The sequence below is a fragment of the Sinocyclocheilus grahami genome, unplaced genomic scaffold (genome assembly GCF_001515645.1).
Source record: "Sinocyclocheilus grahami isolate Dianchi unplaced genomic scaffold, SAMN03320097.WGS_v1.1 scaffold12.1, whole genome shotgun sequence".
Lineage (NCBI taxonomy): Eukaryota > Metazoa > Chordata > Actinopteri > Cypriniformes > Cyprinidae > Sinocyclocheilus > Sinocyclocheilus grahami.
Window position 1 is genome coordinate 2,394,740 of NW_015505191.1, and position 21,998 is coordinate 2,416,737.

The window sequence follows — 21,998 nt, forward strand, 5'->3', positions numbered from 1 at the left end:
ACCAACTGTTTTGTTTTTTGTAAGCTTAGGGCAAAACTCTTACAATACATACAAGACGAAACATGATATTGTTTCCATTCTAATGATTCTAGAACATTCTTTACTCATTCATGTGTCAGATTCTTTATATCAGTGTATTCATGGCTGTTTTGTTGCGGTACAGTGTGGGACTAATACTGTCTGATAGATTTAGGTTATGTTAAATGAGCACATGTTTTGGTACGCTTGCACCATCAAAGCCCAGCTCTAGTGTCTGGATGCTTCATTACATACACTGAGCCTAAATCAAAGCCTTTGTTCTGATACAACCTACCACAGAAAGAAAGAAAACTCATCGGGTGAATAATGTCTGACATTAAGCTGGCTGTAATGTTCCAGCAGTACTTTATTATTGCTGTTTCTGTTGGCCTGAAGTGCCCATTTAAACATTCAAGGGAAGAAATTACTTGGTGACTTTGCACTCTGCTGCCCTTACATTTTGTTCTTTATGCAAATTGTAGACTGTTTAGTCTTGTCTTTTTTTCTCTCCTCAACAATGTTTTTGTGGTTGTGCCTCTGCACGTTAAGAAGCTAATCATTGTGCTTTATTTTCTGCTCTCTCTCCAATCTGTTCCCGTCCACTTAAGATGCATTTGCTGTCATACACACCGTCTGCACTCTGATTGCGATCTCGGAGCAGTAAATCCCAGAATTTGCTTGAATTAGCTTGGAGAGCTTGCTAGATCAAATGTCAAATTCTTTTTAAGGCATAAAATTAATTGCTTCTCTTTAGAGGCGAATTCGTCTTTACCATTGGGTTATTATCCTAGCCCTCTCCTCAATTCCTTTGTCAGATAAAAGATACATGCTAGCGTGTATTTGTGTGTACATGTGTAGACCTGTACAGTACATGTGTGTTATTAAGTCACATATATAGTGCAACATACAGTATATATAAAATTTCCCATTGTGACGTATAGTGAAACGAGAAGGGCTGGACTTGATTTTGTCCATCAGAAATTGATTTCGATGTTGTTTGCGAGGGAGAGGGATCACCTCATCAACACCTTGATTACATATTATTATATATTTAATGTAACATCTTTAATTTCATGCATAAATGTTAAGAATCCTTGCACACAATTTAGAGACATTGTTATGCTGTTTAGCATTCCTCATAACACACACATTTCTAAATTACTGTAATCACTAAAGCGTTTAGCCCATTGGCTATATGGAGAACATTATTTTTAGAGTATTGGTAAGTTTAGTCTTGCCTGTTTTATGAGGAATGCCTGACATAGAATGGACGAGCAGCTGAATGAGGAAAACACAACTGGCAGTTTTCACTTAAACCCATTCAGATCTATATTTAATGCTATACTAGTTCACAAATGATCTCTTTGAGGTCATTTTATACCATTTGACATAAGTTTACACTCTAAACAGGCTTACATTGACAAGCAGCAGAAGAATGCTTGGATTTAATTTCTGGGTCAATAACAGCAACAATGCCTTCTGACCTACAGAAAGCTCCACAATTTCCCAGAACTATTAAGGGAAGCTGGGAATAACCAACCAGTGGCTTAAAGTACAAAATAGTTTGTATCTGTCAATCCCACAGCAGCGTTCTTCTCCACACCCCTTCATTTTCTTGCTTTTCTTCTCTCCCTCTATAAGTCAGCTGAGAGAGCCTGAGTCAGTCTGTACAGCTCCTCCAACCACAAACACGTGAGGGAGAGAGAAAGAAAGAAGTGAAGGGAAAATAGGCCTGTAAAGAGTTATATCAGTAAAATGTGACTAACATCAGGAGACACTGTACATGCTGGTCTTGCTATAAAGATTTGGATCTTTGATTTCAAAGAGTTACAAAGATGTGTCTGTATTTTTTCTCAAGCATTCTGTTTCCATCAGGTTTGATAACTTTTTGAAAACATTGTTTTCAGTTGATCTTATATTTGTTTGTTTTCACGCAACCAGAGCTCCCATAGCAGTAGCATTTCATATCGTTTGGCTCTCCGTGCAATAGTAATTGGCAGTATGTCACTCTCATAAAAACTGAGCTTGATTTTCTCATCTGCATCGGTCTGTGTGTGTTTCTGGCTCTTCTCTTAGGGTCTGGCCTGTCCCATGTGTTCTGATCCATTCCAGTGGAATGAGAGATGACTGTAAAGTTGCAGAAAGCCTGGAGCCTCTGAAAGCAGTTCTCCATTTTGACCTCCAGATTTCAGCTCACAGTTGAGAGAACAATGTTCTGATTACTGATTGCGAGTGTTTAAAGGGGTCATATGATGCAATTTCAAATTTTCCTTTCTCTTTGGAGTGTTACAAGCTGTTCGTGCATAGATAAGATCCCTAAAGTTGCAAAGACTAAAGTCTCAAACCCAAAGAGATATTCTTTGTAAAAGTTAAGATTTGTCCACGCCCTCCTAAAATGCCTCGTTTAAACACGCCCCCACATGTCTATGTCACTGTGTGGGAAGATTTGCATAACACCGCCCAAATGTTCACGCAAAGAAAGAAGGCATAACTTTTATTCTCGCTGTAGTATTGTTGTTGCCGCCGCCGCCGCCATGTCATGGATACCCTGTGTGTTTCGTTGTGAAAGCGAAACTACTTTGTTTGGTCTTCCTAAAGAAGACGATATCCGCTTCATCATGCCTAGAGCTGATCCGTGCTGGTCGCTGAGGAAATGCATCAACTTTGCGCTGTGGATCGCCGGATTGGCTTTCACTGTGGACGAAGCGGAGACCAGCCCGGGGTCGTCACATGTGGTTGCCGCAAGCCCGCCGGCTGCTCCTTTGTCGAATCCGCCGGCCACGCCATTCTCAAGCCCGCCAGCCGTTCCTCACTCAAGCCCGCCGCTGTGTGTTTCATTGTGAAAGCGAAACTACTTTGTTTGGCCTTCCAAAAGAGGACACAACTAGAAATCAGTGGTTAAGTTGTATTTACAACACTGTTCCAGAACAGTTCAACTAGGGCTGCACAATTAATATAATTTCTAATCGCAATTACAATTATGGATGCCACAATTAGGGTATGTAATCGTTCAAAGTGGCAATTAATCGTTCAAAGTCGACTTATAGTATTCTGCACGCTTAAGATATGTTGTTTTCTTTCTACATATTATCTTAAGGGTTTTTCCATTGTTTTAGTTTTAATATAACATTATAATACCATTCATATTTTAACTTTTTTATAATTTAAAGAAGAAACCAATCCGATGTATATTTGACATTTGAGGCTTAATACTATAGAAAAGCACTAAAGGTTTTTCAGTTAGAGTGTTTTCAGCTTGTTAATTTTCATATAAAAATACGGCATGCAGTTGCATCAAACAATGGTATAAACATCATTCAATGTAAATTGTGATATAGTAATTAATAAATCGCAATTACAATTTCAAGGGAGTAATCGACAATTATAATTTTTGTCATAATCGTGCAGCCCTAAGTTCAACCCAAATATTCAGATGTGTGCAGGGCATTTTATGGAGGACTGTTTCCTGAACCTGCAGAGTAGCCTACAATGTGTCTGTGCACAAAGGCTGTTTCTATAAAGTGGGGCAGTTCCAACTTTGCAAGGACAGTCTGGCGCGTCTGACTCACAGCCTGTAAGTACGTTTTTTATATTTAAAGAATTTGCCACTGACTATTCAAACATGCGTTTTGAGCAGTATAGAGTAGCGCTTGTTGTTTGTCGTTTCTCCGATCACAAATGCAGACATGGTTTTATGTTTACGCGTCGCGATACACTATGCAACGCGTAAAAAGACAGTATAAGTAATTATAATCAGTAATTATGTCCCCACTGGATGCCACAAATGCCTCGTTTGTAATGGGTTTTATTGGTGTTGTCTCATCGCGCCGGGACACGGCATCACAGTATGGTAGGGCCGTAACATTTCTGTCACATGCTTGAGGAATTCAGACAATCACAACGCACTGGATAGCTGGCCAATCAGAGCACACCTCGCTTTTCAGACCGATGAGCTTTGTAAAAATCTACGCGTTTCAGAAAAGCGGGGCATAAAAATAATGTGTTTTTTTTTAACTTAAACCGCATAAACACATTGCAGTACACCAAATACACGATATAATATTCTTTTTAGCAATGTCATATGACCCCTATAATGCTCTTTAAAAGCAGTTTGTGTCACTACGTCACCCAACCTCCTCCACATCAACCATTCCAATAATTCTGACCTTCTGAACGCTTTCAATCAGTAATCAATTAAAGTGAGGTTTTGTTGGCAAATACAGTCCACAGGGTCCACTTACAGAGACTCTGACCTCAAAGCTCATTAATTAGTGCCTTTGTTCTAGAGATACGAAGAGTGAACCACACTGCAAGGTTAGTTACATGTGTGTAAATCATGTAGGACTGGTCTCCAGACCTTTCTTTCTATATTATGTGGCAGCTAACACTGATAATATCAAAAGGCCCCCCAGTTGTTATTTGCGTACCTTTCAGAGAGTAAAAGAGCCAGGTTATAATCCAGTGTTCAGAGTGTCAGGGTTTTGTAGCTATTTCTGCGGTTGTGTAATGTGGTGTTTGGGTTTTGTTTCTTGTTCATTGTTTTCATGTCTTTTATTTTATAGTTAGGCCTCAGTCATGTTCTGTCATGTGATTCCCTTGTATGTGTGTTATGTTCTGATTGGTTGTTTTAGTCATGTGTCTTGTGCTTATTGGTTTATGAGGTGCGTTCGACTTGAAGCACCACTACAGACGGCAGTCAACGAGAGTAGCCGCTTGCAGTCGGGGGCGGAGTTGAAAACGGTTTGCATACTCTATCACAGATGAAGTGAATTAAATGCAATATTTCTCAAATACACAGACGTTTCAGAAACGTTTTCATGATACAACAGAAACACTTTTTATATACTGCTTAATACAGCGCCATCTGTTCAAGAATAAAGTTCAACGTAAATATATACTATTTAAATACTAATAAAGTGGGGGTATATATGCTTTCATGATAAACGTGACTCAATATAACATTGCGACTACAGTAAAAAAGCTTTTACTGTTCTAAAAACACAGATTTATGAGCAGTATTGGATTTGAAGATGTTAGAAACACACGTCATTGTTGTCATGTGGTGAATTTGGCCAATAGTGAAACAGCTGTGTCGTCATCAGCCCTCCTGCAGTCGCTCTGAAAAAGCTGCGCCAGCTGAGTCAGCTGGCTGCTCTCGAAACGATATCGCGGTACTTTGATGCCACACGTGACAGTGACGTATGTCAGCGCCGGTTCAAGTCGGACAAAATTTCTAACCGGCATGCACTGCTTCAAGTCAGCCGCCGATCGTTTTGCGCGGCGCCGCAAGAAGTCGAACGCACCTATGGTCTTGTCATGTGGTTCTCAGTTCTGTTTGTCCATTGGTTGGTTTGTGTCATGTGACCCTTCTTGTTGGTACAAATAGCCCTCATGTTCCCATTGTTCTTTGTCATGCATTGATGTTGTAATCTGCTGTCGGTGAGTTAAGTCTGTTCATGCCTGGTCAAGTCTGTTCAAGTCAAGTCTAGTCAAGTCTTCGTTTATTGTTTGGATGTTTGGATCACTTGTAAATAAAACTGCACATGGGTTCTCACTACGCTCGCCTTCAGTGGACTGAATCATTACAGGTTGAGAGTCTGAGGATCTTGCATCTGTTGATGTAAGTGAAGTCTCTGCAACACCAAAATGGACTGACACAATGCTGCCAGCTACATTACATCTAATATTTAGCTTGTTTATAGACAATATAAAGTCATCTCTTTAAGAGAGATCAAGAAGTTCAAAAATAAAATGTTTTGCTGTTCTAAAACCTATTGAGCTGCATGCAGATTTTTAAGGCATCATAGGAACATCTCGATATATATATGAAGGTAAATCATTTTAGCTAGGTTTTAAGGATGCATCATGTTTCTGTCCCAAAATGCAATGAGTAAAAGAAATAAATCCCACATGATGCACGAGGAACATACTTTGTGTGTTTTTTGTATGTGTGTGATTATAGACAAAGCATACTGTTTAATTGAATTTGTTCTAAGATGTCAGAAGGTTAATATATTCACATTTGCTCTCCATAAATGTCCATGAACTGCTTTCTTTTCACCTCCGTGTGAATGGATTATTTATCAAATTTAAGATGGATTTGAGTTCCACCTACGCAACCGCAATAAAATTTTCCTTTCATGGCAGGTCAATCAATTTACGTATGATACAAACTTTACATCCTCAGGCAGGACGATTAATCCTCCGTTTTGGATAGCTGAAGGCTTAGACATTAGTTAGAACTTGTTTAAGATCACTGGGCCTCTAGAAAGAGTGCATTTGTTTTTGGTTGTCCCCCTAAACCTCAAACGGTATTGAATGGCAGCATTGAGAGAGAAGTTTCTGGTAGCTGTGTGTCACTGCCTGAACCTGTGAGATGTCAACATCACAGGAATCTCGCTGGATTGCATTACAAAACCACCCTTCTCTTCCCCTACCACAGGTACACCCTAATCTCAGCGCACGAGAGATCATTTCATAATGCAATAAAAAAGCAGATCACTCTGTATGACTGAATCAGTAGATTAATTTAATCTCGATATTAATGTATTGATGCATTAAAAAATGTATCTTTGTGTATCACCGTTTCCTCAAAAATATGAAGCAGCACAACTGTTTTCAACTTTACTAATAATAAGAAATGTTTCTTGAGCACCAAATCAGCATGTTAGAATGATTTCTGAAGGATCTTGTGACTTCTTTCAAACACATAAAAAAACATATCATCAACCCCAAATGTTTGAATGGTAGTGCACATGGGACTAGTTTTCCCAGAGGAGGTTAGGTTTCATGAGCATGGTTTGTGATTTTTAATCTCATCCTAATTGAAAAAGACCTGTGTTTTTCTCACACAAATGTGGTATTATGGAGAAAATGACCTACTATTTTTCAAGTAAATAAGGGTTCTTCTGAGAAATCTAACTCTGTTGAGTAGCCATGTCTGTGATTGCTGAATGCAGTTCCCCCCCTCCACAATGCTTCTTATTTATTTTGTGAAATACTTTAACTAAAGGTTAAAGCTAAAGCTTCTGAGTAAAATAACAGTTTGTGGGTCAAGTCCTGTTGCCATCCCGTCTTACGTAAAAATCAAAATCAATCTCTACTGAAACTGTAGTAGTAGCATCGGATTCTTCAATCCAGTTAATGTCTTACTATACATACATACATACATATATACATATATACACACACACACACACACACACACATCCTGATCACATTACCTTCTGTAGTGTCTGACAAGCATAAACATATCTATGAGGGGCCGTACAAGCCATAATTCATTCTGGCACTTTCACACACTTACATTCTCCTTACACATGCATACATTTCCACTCTCGAAATGTATGCATGTGAAAGGAGAATGTATGTGTGTGAGAGTGCCAGAATGAATTATGGCTTGTACGGCCCCTCATACATATCTGTAGTGTTCTTTGTTGTACATGCACACATTAATACACCATGTTTCTGATCCAGATGTTTGTGTTGATCTACAGGAGAATGGGTTATAACACCAGTCCTGGTGCCCGTTCTTCGTACGTCGCTTATTTTATCCAAGATGAAATCATCGCGCTAATCAGGATCTGGCTAATTCGGTTCTTCGAAAGCACCTGTTCTTGATGATTAGTATGGCTGGATTGAGTTATGAGATAATTGCGCGTTCATGGGTTGATTTAAAAGGGGCTATGTATCGATACTCGAAACCACGATCAGCAATGCAGCGATTGGCTGGCGGCAAGACAGCAACGTAATGACATCATATAATAAAAAAGACACCTGACGAAAAACTTGACACATTTTTTGACTTTTATAAGGAAACAGCCAAGCGAACAAAACTACATAAATGTTATAATAGATAAATGAAATGTGCACTGTTTTTATTTTATAATTTTTTTTTTACATGATTCCCAGTTATTTATATTCACGATTTCTAATATTTGTACAGGCTTTACATTTTTATTTCAATGAAGTAATTAGCAATTCATTTAATTTGATATTTGTTACGTGACAGCATTAATTAAAGTTTCTTAAGGGTCAAGATCATGTTATCTGCATCACCTGCGCTCCATCAAGCCACTCCCATAATAGCTGTCATCACTCAAATTAATGCACGACTCTACATTATCTGTATAACGTGTGTAAGACTCGAATACAATTATGAAGTAATCATTTTATGACGAATAAATATTTCAGTGAGTAAAAATGGCTGTGTCTATAGTATTAAAGACTACACAACATTATCATTATCTTTAAATTATTTTTAAATGATTATTATTTTAAATTATTGTCCCTGGATTAGTAGGGTACTCTTGTAATAAAGTAGCGGTGGTAGCGGACAGATTTTAAGTATCAATTCTGCTTAAAAAGATGCAATCTAATCCTGTTTACATGAAATAAGCCTGCTCCCGATCAGGTTTAAGCTTACGGACCTGTTGCTATGACAGCAACTCCGGGATGAACTTCGAAGAACCAAAAAAATCCAAGATCATGCCAAATCATCAACAATCAAATCCATCTAACTGAGTTAGCGACGTACGAAGAACGGGCCCCTGGATTAAATGTCTGTCTAAACAGATGGGCTCAGATTAACTCTTGGTTTGGAATTTAGGCTACAGTTGAGACTGCAGAAAGGGCGCAATCAATAATACACATTATTCAGATTAATTTAAAGAGTATTCATCACTGTGTGGGCAACGATGTAAAGACGTCAAGGAGAATGCAGAACAAACACTTGGTTTAAAATGCTAATTCCACTGCTGTCAACTGATTGGATGAGGCTAAACACTAAATATGCTCCACGCAGAATCAGTTTTTTTTTCTATTTGTCATAGTCTTTGTGTTTAAGACACAAGCAATAACAGCAGTGTCCTTCTGGCCCAGCAGAGTGTTTGTGGAGAGAGGCTGGGAGTCATTGTGTTTGCGAGGGATGATCTTAGCATAGTCTTTTCCATGCGAGAGAAGATTGATGCTCTCACTGGAAACTCTGGAATGCTGTTATTGTGTTTACACCAAGACAACGTCATACCTCACCCTTATGCACAATTAGAGGTTATTATACTATTATTATACTGTTATTATATTATACAATTATACTCTGAGGGCATGTAGAAAAATTTAAAGAATTATGAATAGCTGCCAAAAGGCTCTTTATGAAAGACATTTTATATATTTACACGTATACAGTAACATTCAAATGTTTGGGGGTCAGTAAATTAATACTTTTATTCAGCAAGGACACATTCAGTTGATCAAAAGATTTCTATTTCAAATTAAACTCTGAAAAAAATTTAATTCTGAAAAAAGTATCATGGTTTCCAAATATCAAGCAGTACAGCTGTGTTTAACATTGATTAGATGTTTTTTCTTAAACACCAAATCAGCATATTAGAATGATTTTTGAGGAATCCGATGGCTGCTAAAAATTCAGCATTGCCATCAGGAATAAATTACATTTTATAATAGAAAACTGTTATTTTAAACTATAATTGTTTTTATTTTATTTTTGATCAAATGAATGCAGCCTTGGTGAGTGTAAGAGACTTCTTTCAAAAACATTACAACATCTTACTGACCCCAAACTTTTGAAAGGTATTAAAATATACTTTTTTTTTTTCCTTTTTCCAATAAATCTCTTTTTAAGGAATAATCTAAACACAGGTAATGCTCTGTCAAGAAAACATTACAGTAAACAATTTTTGCTTGAAAATTTTCCCTTTAATCATCCTGGCTGTGTGTTTGGTACTAGATGCTGCACTAAGCTAATGAGCTCTGCAGAGTGATGAAATATAGATATCAGCCACTCCAGTGCTTCACGTCGCTTTCTCTGAGTTTTTCAACATGATGTAGAGAACCATGAATAATTCATTAGGCCTGATAATCTTGAGTTGGTCACGTTTTAAGGTGCAGCACGTGTCCGTATCCCACGACGTGATGCCACAAAACTCACTGTTTTTGGATGTTGTGCTAACGTTTCAGTGGCAGCGGCCCCCCTCATTAAATCTCAAGCCAAGTCCTAACCAGGTGTGACTCGATAAAAAGACAAGTGATAACAGTTCCATCTTTTCCATGTAATTCCAAGTTTTTGTCCTAACCAGTTCGGACAAGTAACTTATATAATGTTAAAAACTAAAACCTTATTGAAAAGTGTTACAAAAGTTGTATATATTGTTCTCTTTGTGTGTGTGTGTGTGTGTGAGAGAGAGAGAGAGAGAGAGAGAGAGAGAGAGAGACTGACATTAATTAATGCTACATAATTATTGTTCATGTTAATTAACAGTTTTATGTTAATAACTGAAACCTTATTGAAAGTGTTACCAAAGTTTTAAATATTGTTGTGTGTATGTGTCTATATGGTTCGGATTAACTCTTTAATTGCCGTATCCCTTAAAACCAGACTGCCAGAGGGTTACTGTAAATGCATGTGCCCACTGTGCACCGTTCTCCTGATGCCACCGGGGTGGCGTTTGCACTAACGGCTTGGGCCCGCCATCGCTGCTTGCAGCTATATTTATTATTTTTATTACTATTATTTTGATTTATGTCTTAGTTTTAGTTTGTGCTGCATATTTATGTTCAGTGCAAACTTATTTCCCAGAGCTCTGTGCTTCCATATATGGAGAGTGTGGGAGCATATCTCCATACATCCATCTATTGTGCTCAGTATAGACCCTAGTTGTGAGCTCACATTGCAAGTGATCGCCACACATCCACATCACATCCATTGTACTTTTCAGTAGCCTGCATGACCTCTGTGCAACTTAATGATATGTATATCTGTGAAGTATAGGTCATGTTGTTTAATTTTCCTATAAATTCATGTTACATTGTTCTCATCCCATATGCTCTGTGTTAATTCTATCCCATTAAAGGTGTGTGCTTGTGCTTTGTGGATGCATGTGTTCTGTATGTTCCGTATGACTCATATTTTCATTCCTCTCTCCAACTTGATTCCCTCCATCATTCCTGTTCTCCCCGATCCAAATGAGGAATGCATCTGCTGCCTCTCTGATCTGTTACAGATTTTACACAGATGTGCATGATGAGTGTGAAAGTCCTTTTCCATTTATTAAAGGGGAAAGCAGGATTCTTCCTGCTATTTTATATAAAAGTGTTCAGTGTACACTAGGGCTGTGCGATATGCGATAACTTGTTAAAAAATGCGATATGCGATACGATATTGCTTAAAGTGTGAAAAATCTATTTAAATTATATTTTAAAAATATTTAAATATGAAAATTATATAACCAATTTGTTTCACATTCTTTCTTGGAAAAGAAAGAATCACTACAACTTCTGAAAGTGACCAGCAGTGTTTTAGCATTACATAAAAAATAATGTCACAAATCAGAAAATGTAATTTTAACATCAATGTTAATGACAAAAAAATTAATTACACTAATTTTATATCATTGTGAATTTGCTTTCCATACACTTTAAGTACTTCTTCATATACCACAGCAAAAACTATAGTCTGAGAAAGTTCAAACATGATTAAAGGCAAGTGAACAGTCAGTTTTAAAGAAAAAGGGGGAAAAAAGAACAAATACACAATTTACAAGCATAGATAATATAAACAGTAGTATTCAGCACTGCATAATGTTCACTGCATGAATTCAATTTAGATTAATCTTTGTTATAGCTGTTTTGTTGTTTGATTAACATTAGTGACATATTCAGCAGCACGTGTTTATAGGCTGCTGTCCCTTTAAATCCGACTGAACGGATCCAGTATAATGATACTCATCCGATTTCTTTTTCAGCTGTTTACATTCATTTAAAACATAACCGACTGCGTTTACGAGAATGATCGTCGAGACGGGTACTATTGACATAATTCTGTGTATATGTGTCTGTTCAAACATAAGGAGGAGATGCGAAAGACGAATCAACTCGGTCTGAAACGTGTCTCTCTGTGTGCGCACGTCCTTTGCACGTGTGCGACTTAGGGATGGGCATATCGATCCAAAGTATCGATATATCGATACTGCCGCGAGTATCGAAAGTATCGATACTCAAACAAAAAATATCAATACCAAGGTGTGTTTTATTTACCAGTGATTTTGTTAATTTGACAAAAAAAAATCTTACAATATACATTGAATTGGACGAATAACCTTTGTTAGCGAGTAATTGCGTAGGATAGAACTATTTTCCTGCTCATCTGAGCACACGCAAATGTTGCAAGACAGAACTAATCAATCACAGAGATCGTTCACTCACTTCTGACAGTGCATTCAAACAGGGCTGCTTTTCCCAAAAGTATCATAAGAAAGCATTAAAGCTTTTGGGAACGGCAGCCCTGAACAATGCTTATCAGAGGACAGAAGGACAGAGTTATTTCACAATAAACAAACTGAAATTGTAGCCTACATAGTTTGTGCAATTACAGTTATTTAAATTGATCGTTGAAAGATAATATTGATCATGTTCTATTCTGTAATGTTAATAGAAATCATACATTGTCAGAATAAAAAGGTTGCATTTTATGCATGCAACAGCCGGTCACTGGCAGTCCCTAATGAAAATGAACCATGGTTTTACTAAAGTGACCATAGTTCCAACTGTAGTATTTATAGATTTGAATCATGTGTAAACAAAAAACATATTTGAACCATGTGTAAACAAAAATATAACCTAATAAGTTACAATTAAGGCATATTGAATATTAAAATGCGTTTTAAACATAAAGTTAAGTGCTTATCATTACCCATTTTACTCTTAGTAATTTAATAATTTTATAAATTTCATAATTTAAAAGTTTAGTTCAGAAGTATCGAATCGGTATCGATATCGACGATACTGCCTTCAAAAATATCGGTATCGTATCGAAAACAAAATAAGTGGTATCGCCCATCCCTAGTGCGGCAGAACTGAAGAGACGCTGCGCAAGATGCGGCTTGTGCACGCGCTTCAGGTGTGAGTCAGACGGCAAGACGAGACGGCAAAGAGTTGTTTTCTGCAACTTATTGCACTTAACTCTTTTTAACATCAAGCCATTCTCTGCTATATGCGTCAAACTAAAACTTTGACCTTTTGCAATGTTTTGATTTAAGTAGCCTATTATTAAAATGATTCAAATATCGCACGCTGTTGCGATATACATATTGCGATATTTCGATATTTTCGATTTATCGTGCAGCTCTACATTATTTAACTTTTAGAACTCCCTTCTATGTCACTTAGATGATTCATTGCAAGTTAAAGCCTCATTCCAAAATCTTAATGAGCACTATATAATTTGTTTGCCGCTTTGAACGATTACATAATTGTGGCATCCATAATTGTAATTGCGATTAGGAATTCGATTAATTGTGCAGTCCTAATTCAGAAATGTATTTCTTATTATTGCAAAGAGATCATCCAATATATTGTTTACATATTATCATTCAGGAGCAGTAGCAAAAACAGCCTGTTTATTTCAAGTGGTCAGAGAGAGGGTGGGAAAACAAAATCATAAGTGTTTTTGCTGCTGAAAACTTTTACTTGTATTATAATTGGTCTTTAGGAAAACATAAATGCTGAAACTTTAGATGGCTCTTTTAGCCACTCTGTTATAAAAGCACAAAATGCTAGTGTTTACTGAATAAGGATGTGCAAAACTATATGTTTTCAAAACTAACATGACAGAGTGACTAATCGACCAATCCTCCTTCGGGAGCACTATGTAATTGTTGGGTTTTAGATTCACCTAATCCAAATGCATAGATGTGTTTCTACCTTCTTTCTTTACATATTATGTGTTCAAAAACAGCTAAACAGGGTCCACACAGGTTCAAAAGTTTGCATGTTAAAAATGCAAACCTTGTGGTACAAGAGGCTGTAATAGCTGTGAGCTATTATTTGCATTTTGTTTACATTTGCTTGTTCTTCACATGCAGGTGTCTTTGACTTCCTCTGTCATGTCTCGTCATGTCATCAGTCTGAGCTTGTTTGCACCTGTCTGCATGCTTTGAAGTTTTTACAAGTTTCTAATCCAAGAGAGGCTGCAAAAAGCAGAAAGAGATGGTACGTTTGTTCACGTACGTAGTTTCTGTTTGCTTTCAGTTGAATGTCTCTTATTGGCAGTCACATAAGTAAGCTGCAGTGTAATCATCCATCCCTCATGAGCAGCAGATGAGTGCTTTGACAGAGGAACCAGAAGTCCAGGTTATGTAAGACTGACTCTTCCTGCAGTGACATGGCACACCTGTGGGATGGGCCTTACATAACAATGGAGACTAACTGGACATTTACTGTATGTGTGTGTGAGAGAGAGAAAGAGGGAGCAAAGTAAGAGAAAATTGAAGAGAAAATCACAAATTTAGAATTGGTTCACTGTTTTACTGCAACTAGCTGCAGTTTGCACATTTATTTTCACAAGCAGAAGTGGTTGCAAAACGTCTTACTGGAGCAACATTTTTTTTTTTTAAGTGTAATTGTTTTTTTTTGCATTTTCTACAAAATGTGCTTTCTTTTTGCTTGTGCATTAGCTTACATGCTAATTCTTAGGTTTTCTTAAGGTTTGGGCGATATGACCAAAATCTTATATCATGATAAGAGTAATTTTATATTATGGTAACAATATATTAGGGCTGTAGCTATCGATTATTTTAGTAATCAAGTATTCTACAGATTATTCCATCGAGTAAAGTAATTTTTCTTTATTAAAGAGCAATACTAAATATACAAGAGATAATAAGATAGATCTCTTAAAATAAACAACTAATTTGTTTTAATTTTAGAAAAAAATTTAATTTTTATTGCTGAAATTGCATACATTAATAACCGTGAAAACTAAACCCATTTAATGCATTTAATTGCCAAATCACATTCAAAATGCAAATACAAATATATCAATTAAAAAATAAATAAATAAAAATACAAAAATCAATTTCACATTACTTTAAAAAAGACTAAAACTAAGACATAAATCAAAATAATAGTAATAAAAATAATAATAATACCTAAATATTGCATTTATGTAGTGCAACTTAACTTTCAAGTTTCAGCCTAACTAAAGCTCAAGCATTCTTTGAAGGCTTTGTGGCTTTTGTGCGAGGCAAAAATCAGTGGATAGGAAGGTAACGTGGAACAAGAACAAGAGACCATACACAATTTTTAAACACATTTTTCTGCAACATGAAATTGGAGTTATTTGGAGAATAAACCCTCTTAAATGTCCCTTTACGCCTGTGCGTGCATGTGTGTGTGTAAAACTTGTTTTTGATATCCTTCATATTCTGTTTGCGGGTCAGTTCACAGCAGTGATAGAAATTAATCTGTTCCAATAAATTTAAATTGATTTTTACATTTTATGGGCATTTTTACCTTTATAAAGCCTTTTTTTTCTAAAAGTGTCTTTTTAGCATTATCTTTTGAGTCAAATTCTTACATTTAATCAGTCAATTAGAATAAAAGACAGCAAGTCACTGTTTAGAAGTGAGTCATTGCGATTGAACCGAATCATTTAAACAGTTGATTAATTCGAACAAAACGCAGTCACAGCACTGTGACTGTTTTGAATTAGTATTTTTTTTTTGGCAAAATAAAGCAAAAACAGGCAATATAGTGTCTAAAACGTAATTCTCTTAATATTACCTTCTTGTTTATTGAACTGTTGAATAAAATCACGTTTGTAATCATGCTGATTTTAGAGGTGAAACCTGCCACTCTTCGTGTGGTATTGACTAACTTTCTTTCTGTGGTATTTTTTATACACAATGGCGCTTAGTCTTTCACAAAACATAGCAAACGTAGGGACATCATAACTAGCCACCATATTGATTTACGATCTTAAATATGTCCAGCGCTTTTTTTACAGTCTATGGTCCAGCGTTTATCGGTTGTGCGTCAGTAATAATGGTCCATGAGGAAACACGGTGTTCCGTGTGTAGTTACAGTAAATGGACTAAACGAAGCCTCGAGGACAATAATTTGCCTTGATGATTTTTTGTATTCGAGTTACTCGAGGTATTCGAGGAATCGTTTCAGCCCTACAATATATATCACAATATAGTCATTTTTGCTTTAAATAAGGTCTTTATGTTATCAAAATTTTCACTGAAGACAAGTAAACGGTCAGCGATTAAATAAGAATAAGAAACTAATTATAAGCAATAGGACAAAAAACTACAGTAGAACAAATAAATAAAGAAATGCTACATACTTTGTATAAAGAAATCAAATGTATAAAAACACTGCATATTCTTTACTTTGTAAATTAAATTTGTGTTTCTTATGAAAGTAATAAAAGTGATTTAGTCAAGAGCAGTGAGAGATTTTCTCTCTTTTGTTGTTTGATTAAAGGGGTCATATGATGCTTTTTTAAAGATCATTATTTTGTGTATTTGGTGTAACAGAATATGTTGACATGCTTTAATGATAAAAAAACACATTATATTTCAAATACTGTACATTATTGTAGGTCCTCTATGCCCCGCCTCTCTCAAACGCTGCGTTTTCTACAAAGTCCCTCCTTCCGACAAGCGCAGTCTGCTCTGATTGGTCAGCTGACCCAGTGCATTGTGATTGGCCAAACACCGCAAGCACTTGTCGGAAATGTAACGCCCCTTACCATAATCGTGAGCTTCATCTTTCAAAATAAATGTAAAGACAGAACCAGAAAGGGGAAGAGAGTCGCATGACAGACACAGTGATGAAGCTGGTATGTGATACTGTTATACACATGCTTTCTTTCTCAGCTGTTTGCTTTCACTTAAGACCTACTGTGTTTATGAGGGTACTTGCTAATTGTAATTTACATTGGTAGCATGCATTAAAATCGTTATTAAAGACAAGGTAGACAGAGTAACAAGTGTACACTAGTGTAACAAGTATACACTAACAAGAAAGTGTTTGACACAGCGGAAACCATTAAGAATCCACATACACACCACTGATGATTTACATCTTCATAACAAGTGGAACCTAATCATTGTTTTGATATTGAGATGTGAGTCCAGAGAGGATCGATCCTTGTTTATTAAACTCTAATGAGGTTTATGAGGCTTTACACTTGAATGAGCTTGCTATCATTTGATTACAGTTATGACTAAGGAGTGTCACATTTCATGATATTATGGCAGTCATCAATCATGATATGAAGTCAGTTGTTAATCATTATACCACAGTGTCACATGTCACAGATATTGAGATCATTCCCTTTTATCCACATTGACTTGTATTTGGACAGTCCCGCTGGAGCATCCCAGGGTTCAGTGCCTTCCTCATGGGCACAACAGTAATAGCTGATGAGTCATCTCTCATGTGATTCAAACCTAATTGCTGTGACGTTTAGCCACTATGTCACACCAAATTATGGTTTAATACAGCAAATGTGAGTATTCATTGAGTTACCTTTATTGAGTTGGCTGGCCCATTTTTGTTTTATTTATTTATTTATTTTTAATTTGTCAAAAGTAGTGAATAAAAAGAAATTGCTTCATAATGGAAAGTATCAACTTTCTCACCTAATTGTGAAAGAATGGGAGTTTTATCAGCTTTATTCACGTCACAGATTTAAGTAGTTACAGTAAAGCTAGATATTTTCATTGCGGCACAAGTGACTTTATTGCTTGCCAAGTTGCTCATACCACAGATTATCTTTCCCATCTGATGTGTGGTTAGTGACAAATGCTTTGCACTTTTGAGAAGGGTTGTTGGAGCTGTGTGTGTGTGTGTGTGTGTGTGTGTGTGTGTGTTTGAATGAATCCAGGTGGAACCAGGGTTAAACTAAGCTCCAATCTGGATTTGTTTTGTGAATCAGGGGCTTTCAGAGTCACCCGGAGTACATATCTTGTGAGAATATGTAGGACGCCACTTTACATTGCATATCTGTACCTTTGGGTTCATGTGTATGTGTGTGTGAGTTTACGGACATTGAGTAATTCAGTGGCTGATTGTTATGTCTTTTGCCGTTTTATATACCCCATGCAGAGAAGCATTGTTTTTCATCCGTCTTCAGTTTGATGTTTGTTGGTTGTGCACCATTCAGAACTAAACTGAGAATGCCTTTTTAATTTTTTTTAATTTTTGCTGAATTTGAATTGAAGCTGTATCAATTATATTATATATTTATATATATATATATATATTTACATATGAAGAGTTCAGATGCAAAAGCCTTTTTTTTTCAAAATAAATTTTCTTCTAAAATATGTTTATGTTCAGTTATTTCACTTTAATAGCAATGAAAAGAACCTATTCATTGCCATTAAAGTGAAATTACTCAACCTACACATAGGAGCCTGATAAAAATTTAAATTCTCATTTTAGAAATTTTTTTTTAATGAGACTTAGAGGCTTTTGCATCTGAATTCTTCATATATATATATATATATATATATATATATATATATATATATATATATATATATATATATACATACACTAAAGTTTGTATTTTTGGAATGCACTTTTCAAAGCGCACACAGCCGTTTTAAAATTCATGTTTAAGGTATGACTGTGTCATTTATGTTGTAGAACAAAACGTCTTTTCAGGTAATAATAACCACAGATTTAGTTCATTATAAATGTAAAACAGCTTTTATAAAAACCCATTAGGACTCCCGAGGAAGCCCATGGCCTTCTGCATTTCCCTACAACCTAATGTGATGATTGAATAACCCTATAAGTTTAGCCAGTCATGTTTTGCCACAGTGGTTTTGTGGGCTGCCAGTTGGACTTGTGACAATAGACAGAACTTGAAGGAACAGGATATAAAATGTCAGGAAGGTTGTAACATTTATCTAATCTGTGGACCATTTGTGATTCACCATACTTCATTATTTTTACAAAGGTCATGTTTGATTATTCATGCTTTTTCTATGAGGTCTGTTCTTTCAAAACTTAAGGATGAAAAATGCAATATTCTGCTCTCCTTTGATCTTCAGACCACCAGGGAAGTCTTGATTCGATCTTTATGAGTCTGGCATCCTCCAGCTGTGAGCTGTCAGGTGCTTGAGTGTTTCAGAGGAACTTGTGAATGTCTGATGTCACTTAGAGAACAGGAAGGAAACACTTTCTCACTCAAATGAACAAAGCAATAGGATGTTCCTCAGACTCTGAAAGAACTGTAAGCCAGGGGCTGTAGCTGCAAACGTGTGTGTGTGTGTATCATGTGGAGTGAGTTTGGAAGTCTTCCTCATCCTCAACTATGTAATATGAGCCCGAGTAGTTTTGGTTCACACACAGTTTGCTTTGAAATGGGACAGATTTTCAGTTCGCTAACTAACTAACTGTTTAGTCTGGGATGCTAAGTTATCTTTGTTATCAGACATATCAAGCTGAGTCAAACATGACCTGTAGCCCATCAGCAGTTGGTGCATGTGTGGTGTTGGTGGAGGGCCAGTCTGTTCAGGGTCACACTGGGGTAATAGATGTGCAGTTATCCGCACTCATTTTCCCTGGCACGCCGGCGGATATCAGGGACAGATGCCTTGGCAACAAGCCCAGGGTAAATAAAGGACAGGAGGAGGCCATCAAATCTACCTCCAGGCATCATACAATATGAAGGATAACAGTGTGGAAACAGTCAGAGAGCTTTATCTAGCGAGACAGACACAACAGTGCTTGCTTTTGTGATAGCAGTGACCATATTAGGGGCCGGATAATGTTCCTAAAGAACTCTCACCTGAGTCCGGATTATCTAAAACATAATACTCAGTTGATGCTCCAGTCAAAATTGACCTAGAACACAAAAATAATAACTATGTATACTTTTATTTTGATTGTCTTAAAACATTTCCAAAGTTGGTTCCTATACTGAAAACTACAGTTTTTTTTTGTTTGTTTTTTAGAAAATATAGGTACACGTTAAATGGATTTGAATGCAATAAAGGGGTTAATGTTAAAACTTGGTCAATGTAAATGTATGCATTTGTGCATGTAGTTTCTGTGAATTATATAAAGGTCTATATTTTTATTTAAGGTATGACAACATATTATTATACTATATTTTTCAAAGAATAATTGACAATTTGATATGTACATGGGATTATTAAATAATAACTTCAGTTAATACTTGTGCAAGAACACACCACTGGCATCAAACTTCAACATTTCATTACAAAATTAACACAATATTTGTTACTGTATAAATTTAAATTAACATTTTGAGTTAAGAAAAAAATCACAAACTAACAAATAGACAACTTTTACCATCCATTCAGAGTTTATAAAAGTGATGGGGATGTAAGAGAGCGATGCAGAGCATAAGAGCTGCAGGAATGGAGGATGATGAGAAGGAACATAACAGAAAGCGAAGGGAGAACATAGTGACCCACTTTCATCAAAGTGGTCTGCAGAGATGAAAGGATGAGAATGGTTCCTTTGACATTTCATACTTTACTGTACGTCTTCTGCTGCCACAGTCTAGCTTCGTTTGTGACTGAAAGCTCAGCTGTGTTCTTATCTGATTCTTTAATGTTCTCATTTCCTGTGCAAAGTCCTGTTGTTTCGCAAAGATGGACTGTTGTGGTGAAGAGCGATTAGTCCCAGTAAATAGATTGCACAAGTATTCAGCATGTCTGGCCAGACTTTTGCAATGAAAGTTTGACCATGTTGTGCATTTGTTAATCATCATGGAGTTCATTGTGTTGTTTGTTTTATCTGTGGTCTCCTCCCTGGCCGTCTCATAAAGATTTGTAATAATGTTGATAACTCATTCTCTCTCTGTTTCTCTCCACAGGCAGGAGGTTCAGGAGAACTGTGTTTGCTGGCGAAAGAAGTTCTCCTTTGTGTGTAAGATGAGTGCCAGTCCTGCCACGGGGGTCCTGGACCCCTGCATTTGCCGAGTGTCTGTGCGTAAGGTTAGTCTTATAGTCTTAAAATTTTAAGACACACAATAAAAACATTATTACCTACCTTTTTACAGATCAAATGGGTTGTAATATGTTCACTGACACTTACTTCAGTACTTACTTCAGTCTTTGTTTAGAATATTAAATACAAATACTAGGACAAGGGTAAAAAAATCAAATTTAGACATAAAAAGATTAAAAAAATTAAAGATTAGCTGCTGGAGATAGTTTCCAAACAATTTTAATATGATCTTGCTCAAATTGAAATCTGTTAAATCTGCCTGTGGTTGAATAAAACACCCTTATCCCACTTAACAGAGATTATGGAGGTATTCAGTGAGTTTGGTTTACACTATACAGGATATCTGCTGTCTCATGGTTTCCTTTGCTCTCATTACCCTTCACTCCTTTTGCCTCATAGCGTCACCACACCAATAGCAAACATTGCATAACAAATAATCTCTCTCTCTGTCTCTTTTGTCCTTGCAGGAACTTAAAGGTGGAAAGGCTTTTTCAAAGGTAAGAGCTTTCCCCTCATCCCTTTCTTTTCACTCTCTCTTTTTTCTTTATCTCCATCTGATTGTTTCTTCCTCACGTACTGTCTATATTGCAAATTTTTCTCATGCTCTGTTATTCAAAAGGTTTGGGTTTTATTCCTTGGGGCTTTATATGTTTACAAACACAAATCTCTTGTGAGTTACATGCTTGTATACCAGTATACATACTGTACTACGTGACACACAGGACATCACATGTGCAGGAAATACTGCATAAATATAAAGGGTGTAATGCAGTGGGAAGGTAGTGTTAGGGATTCAGTGTTCTGGTCTGGGCCTGCCATAGACATGTGTTTCCACACCTTGAGAATCTCTAAACCACACAGTTATCATTGCTTGTACCATCCTATGTTAATTGTACAGTAAATTCAAGCAAACACTGATAATAGACAGAAAGTTGGACACATATAAGCTTTATAAGCTTGTTTCCTATCGTTATTACTATCCTTATTTCCTATTTCTTATTACTATCCTTGTAACAGGATAAATACCAGGTACACACACACACACACACACACACACATATACAGTATATATAGATATATAGCTTTCTGTCTATTATCAGAAAGACATTATACTGTGTATATATATATATATATATATATATATATATATATATATATATATATATTATAAAATAAAAGAG

The 21,998-nt window shown here is 36.4% G+C and overlaps 1 protein-coding gene across 1 annotated transcript in view; it reads left to right on the forward strand.

Annotated features, from left to right (window-relative positions):
- Positions 1-20,571: 20,571 nt before the first annotated feature.
- The window catches only part of LOC107597321 (protein FAM102A-like), a 7,679-nt gene continuing 6,252 nt past the window's right edge, over positions 20,572-21,998 (forward strand). Inside the window, exons 1-2 of the mRNA XM_016288338.1 lie at positions 20,572-20,804; positions 21,285-21,314. Coding sequence (XP_016143824.1) covers positions 20,646-20,804; positions 21,285-21,314 — 189 coding nt within the window. The 5' untranslated portion in view covers positions 20,572-20,645. The remainder of the gene's footprint in view (positions 20,805-21,284; positions 21,315-21,998) is intronic.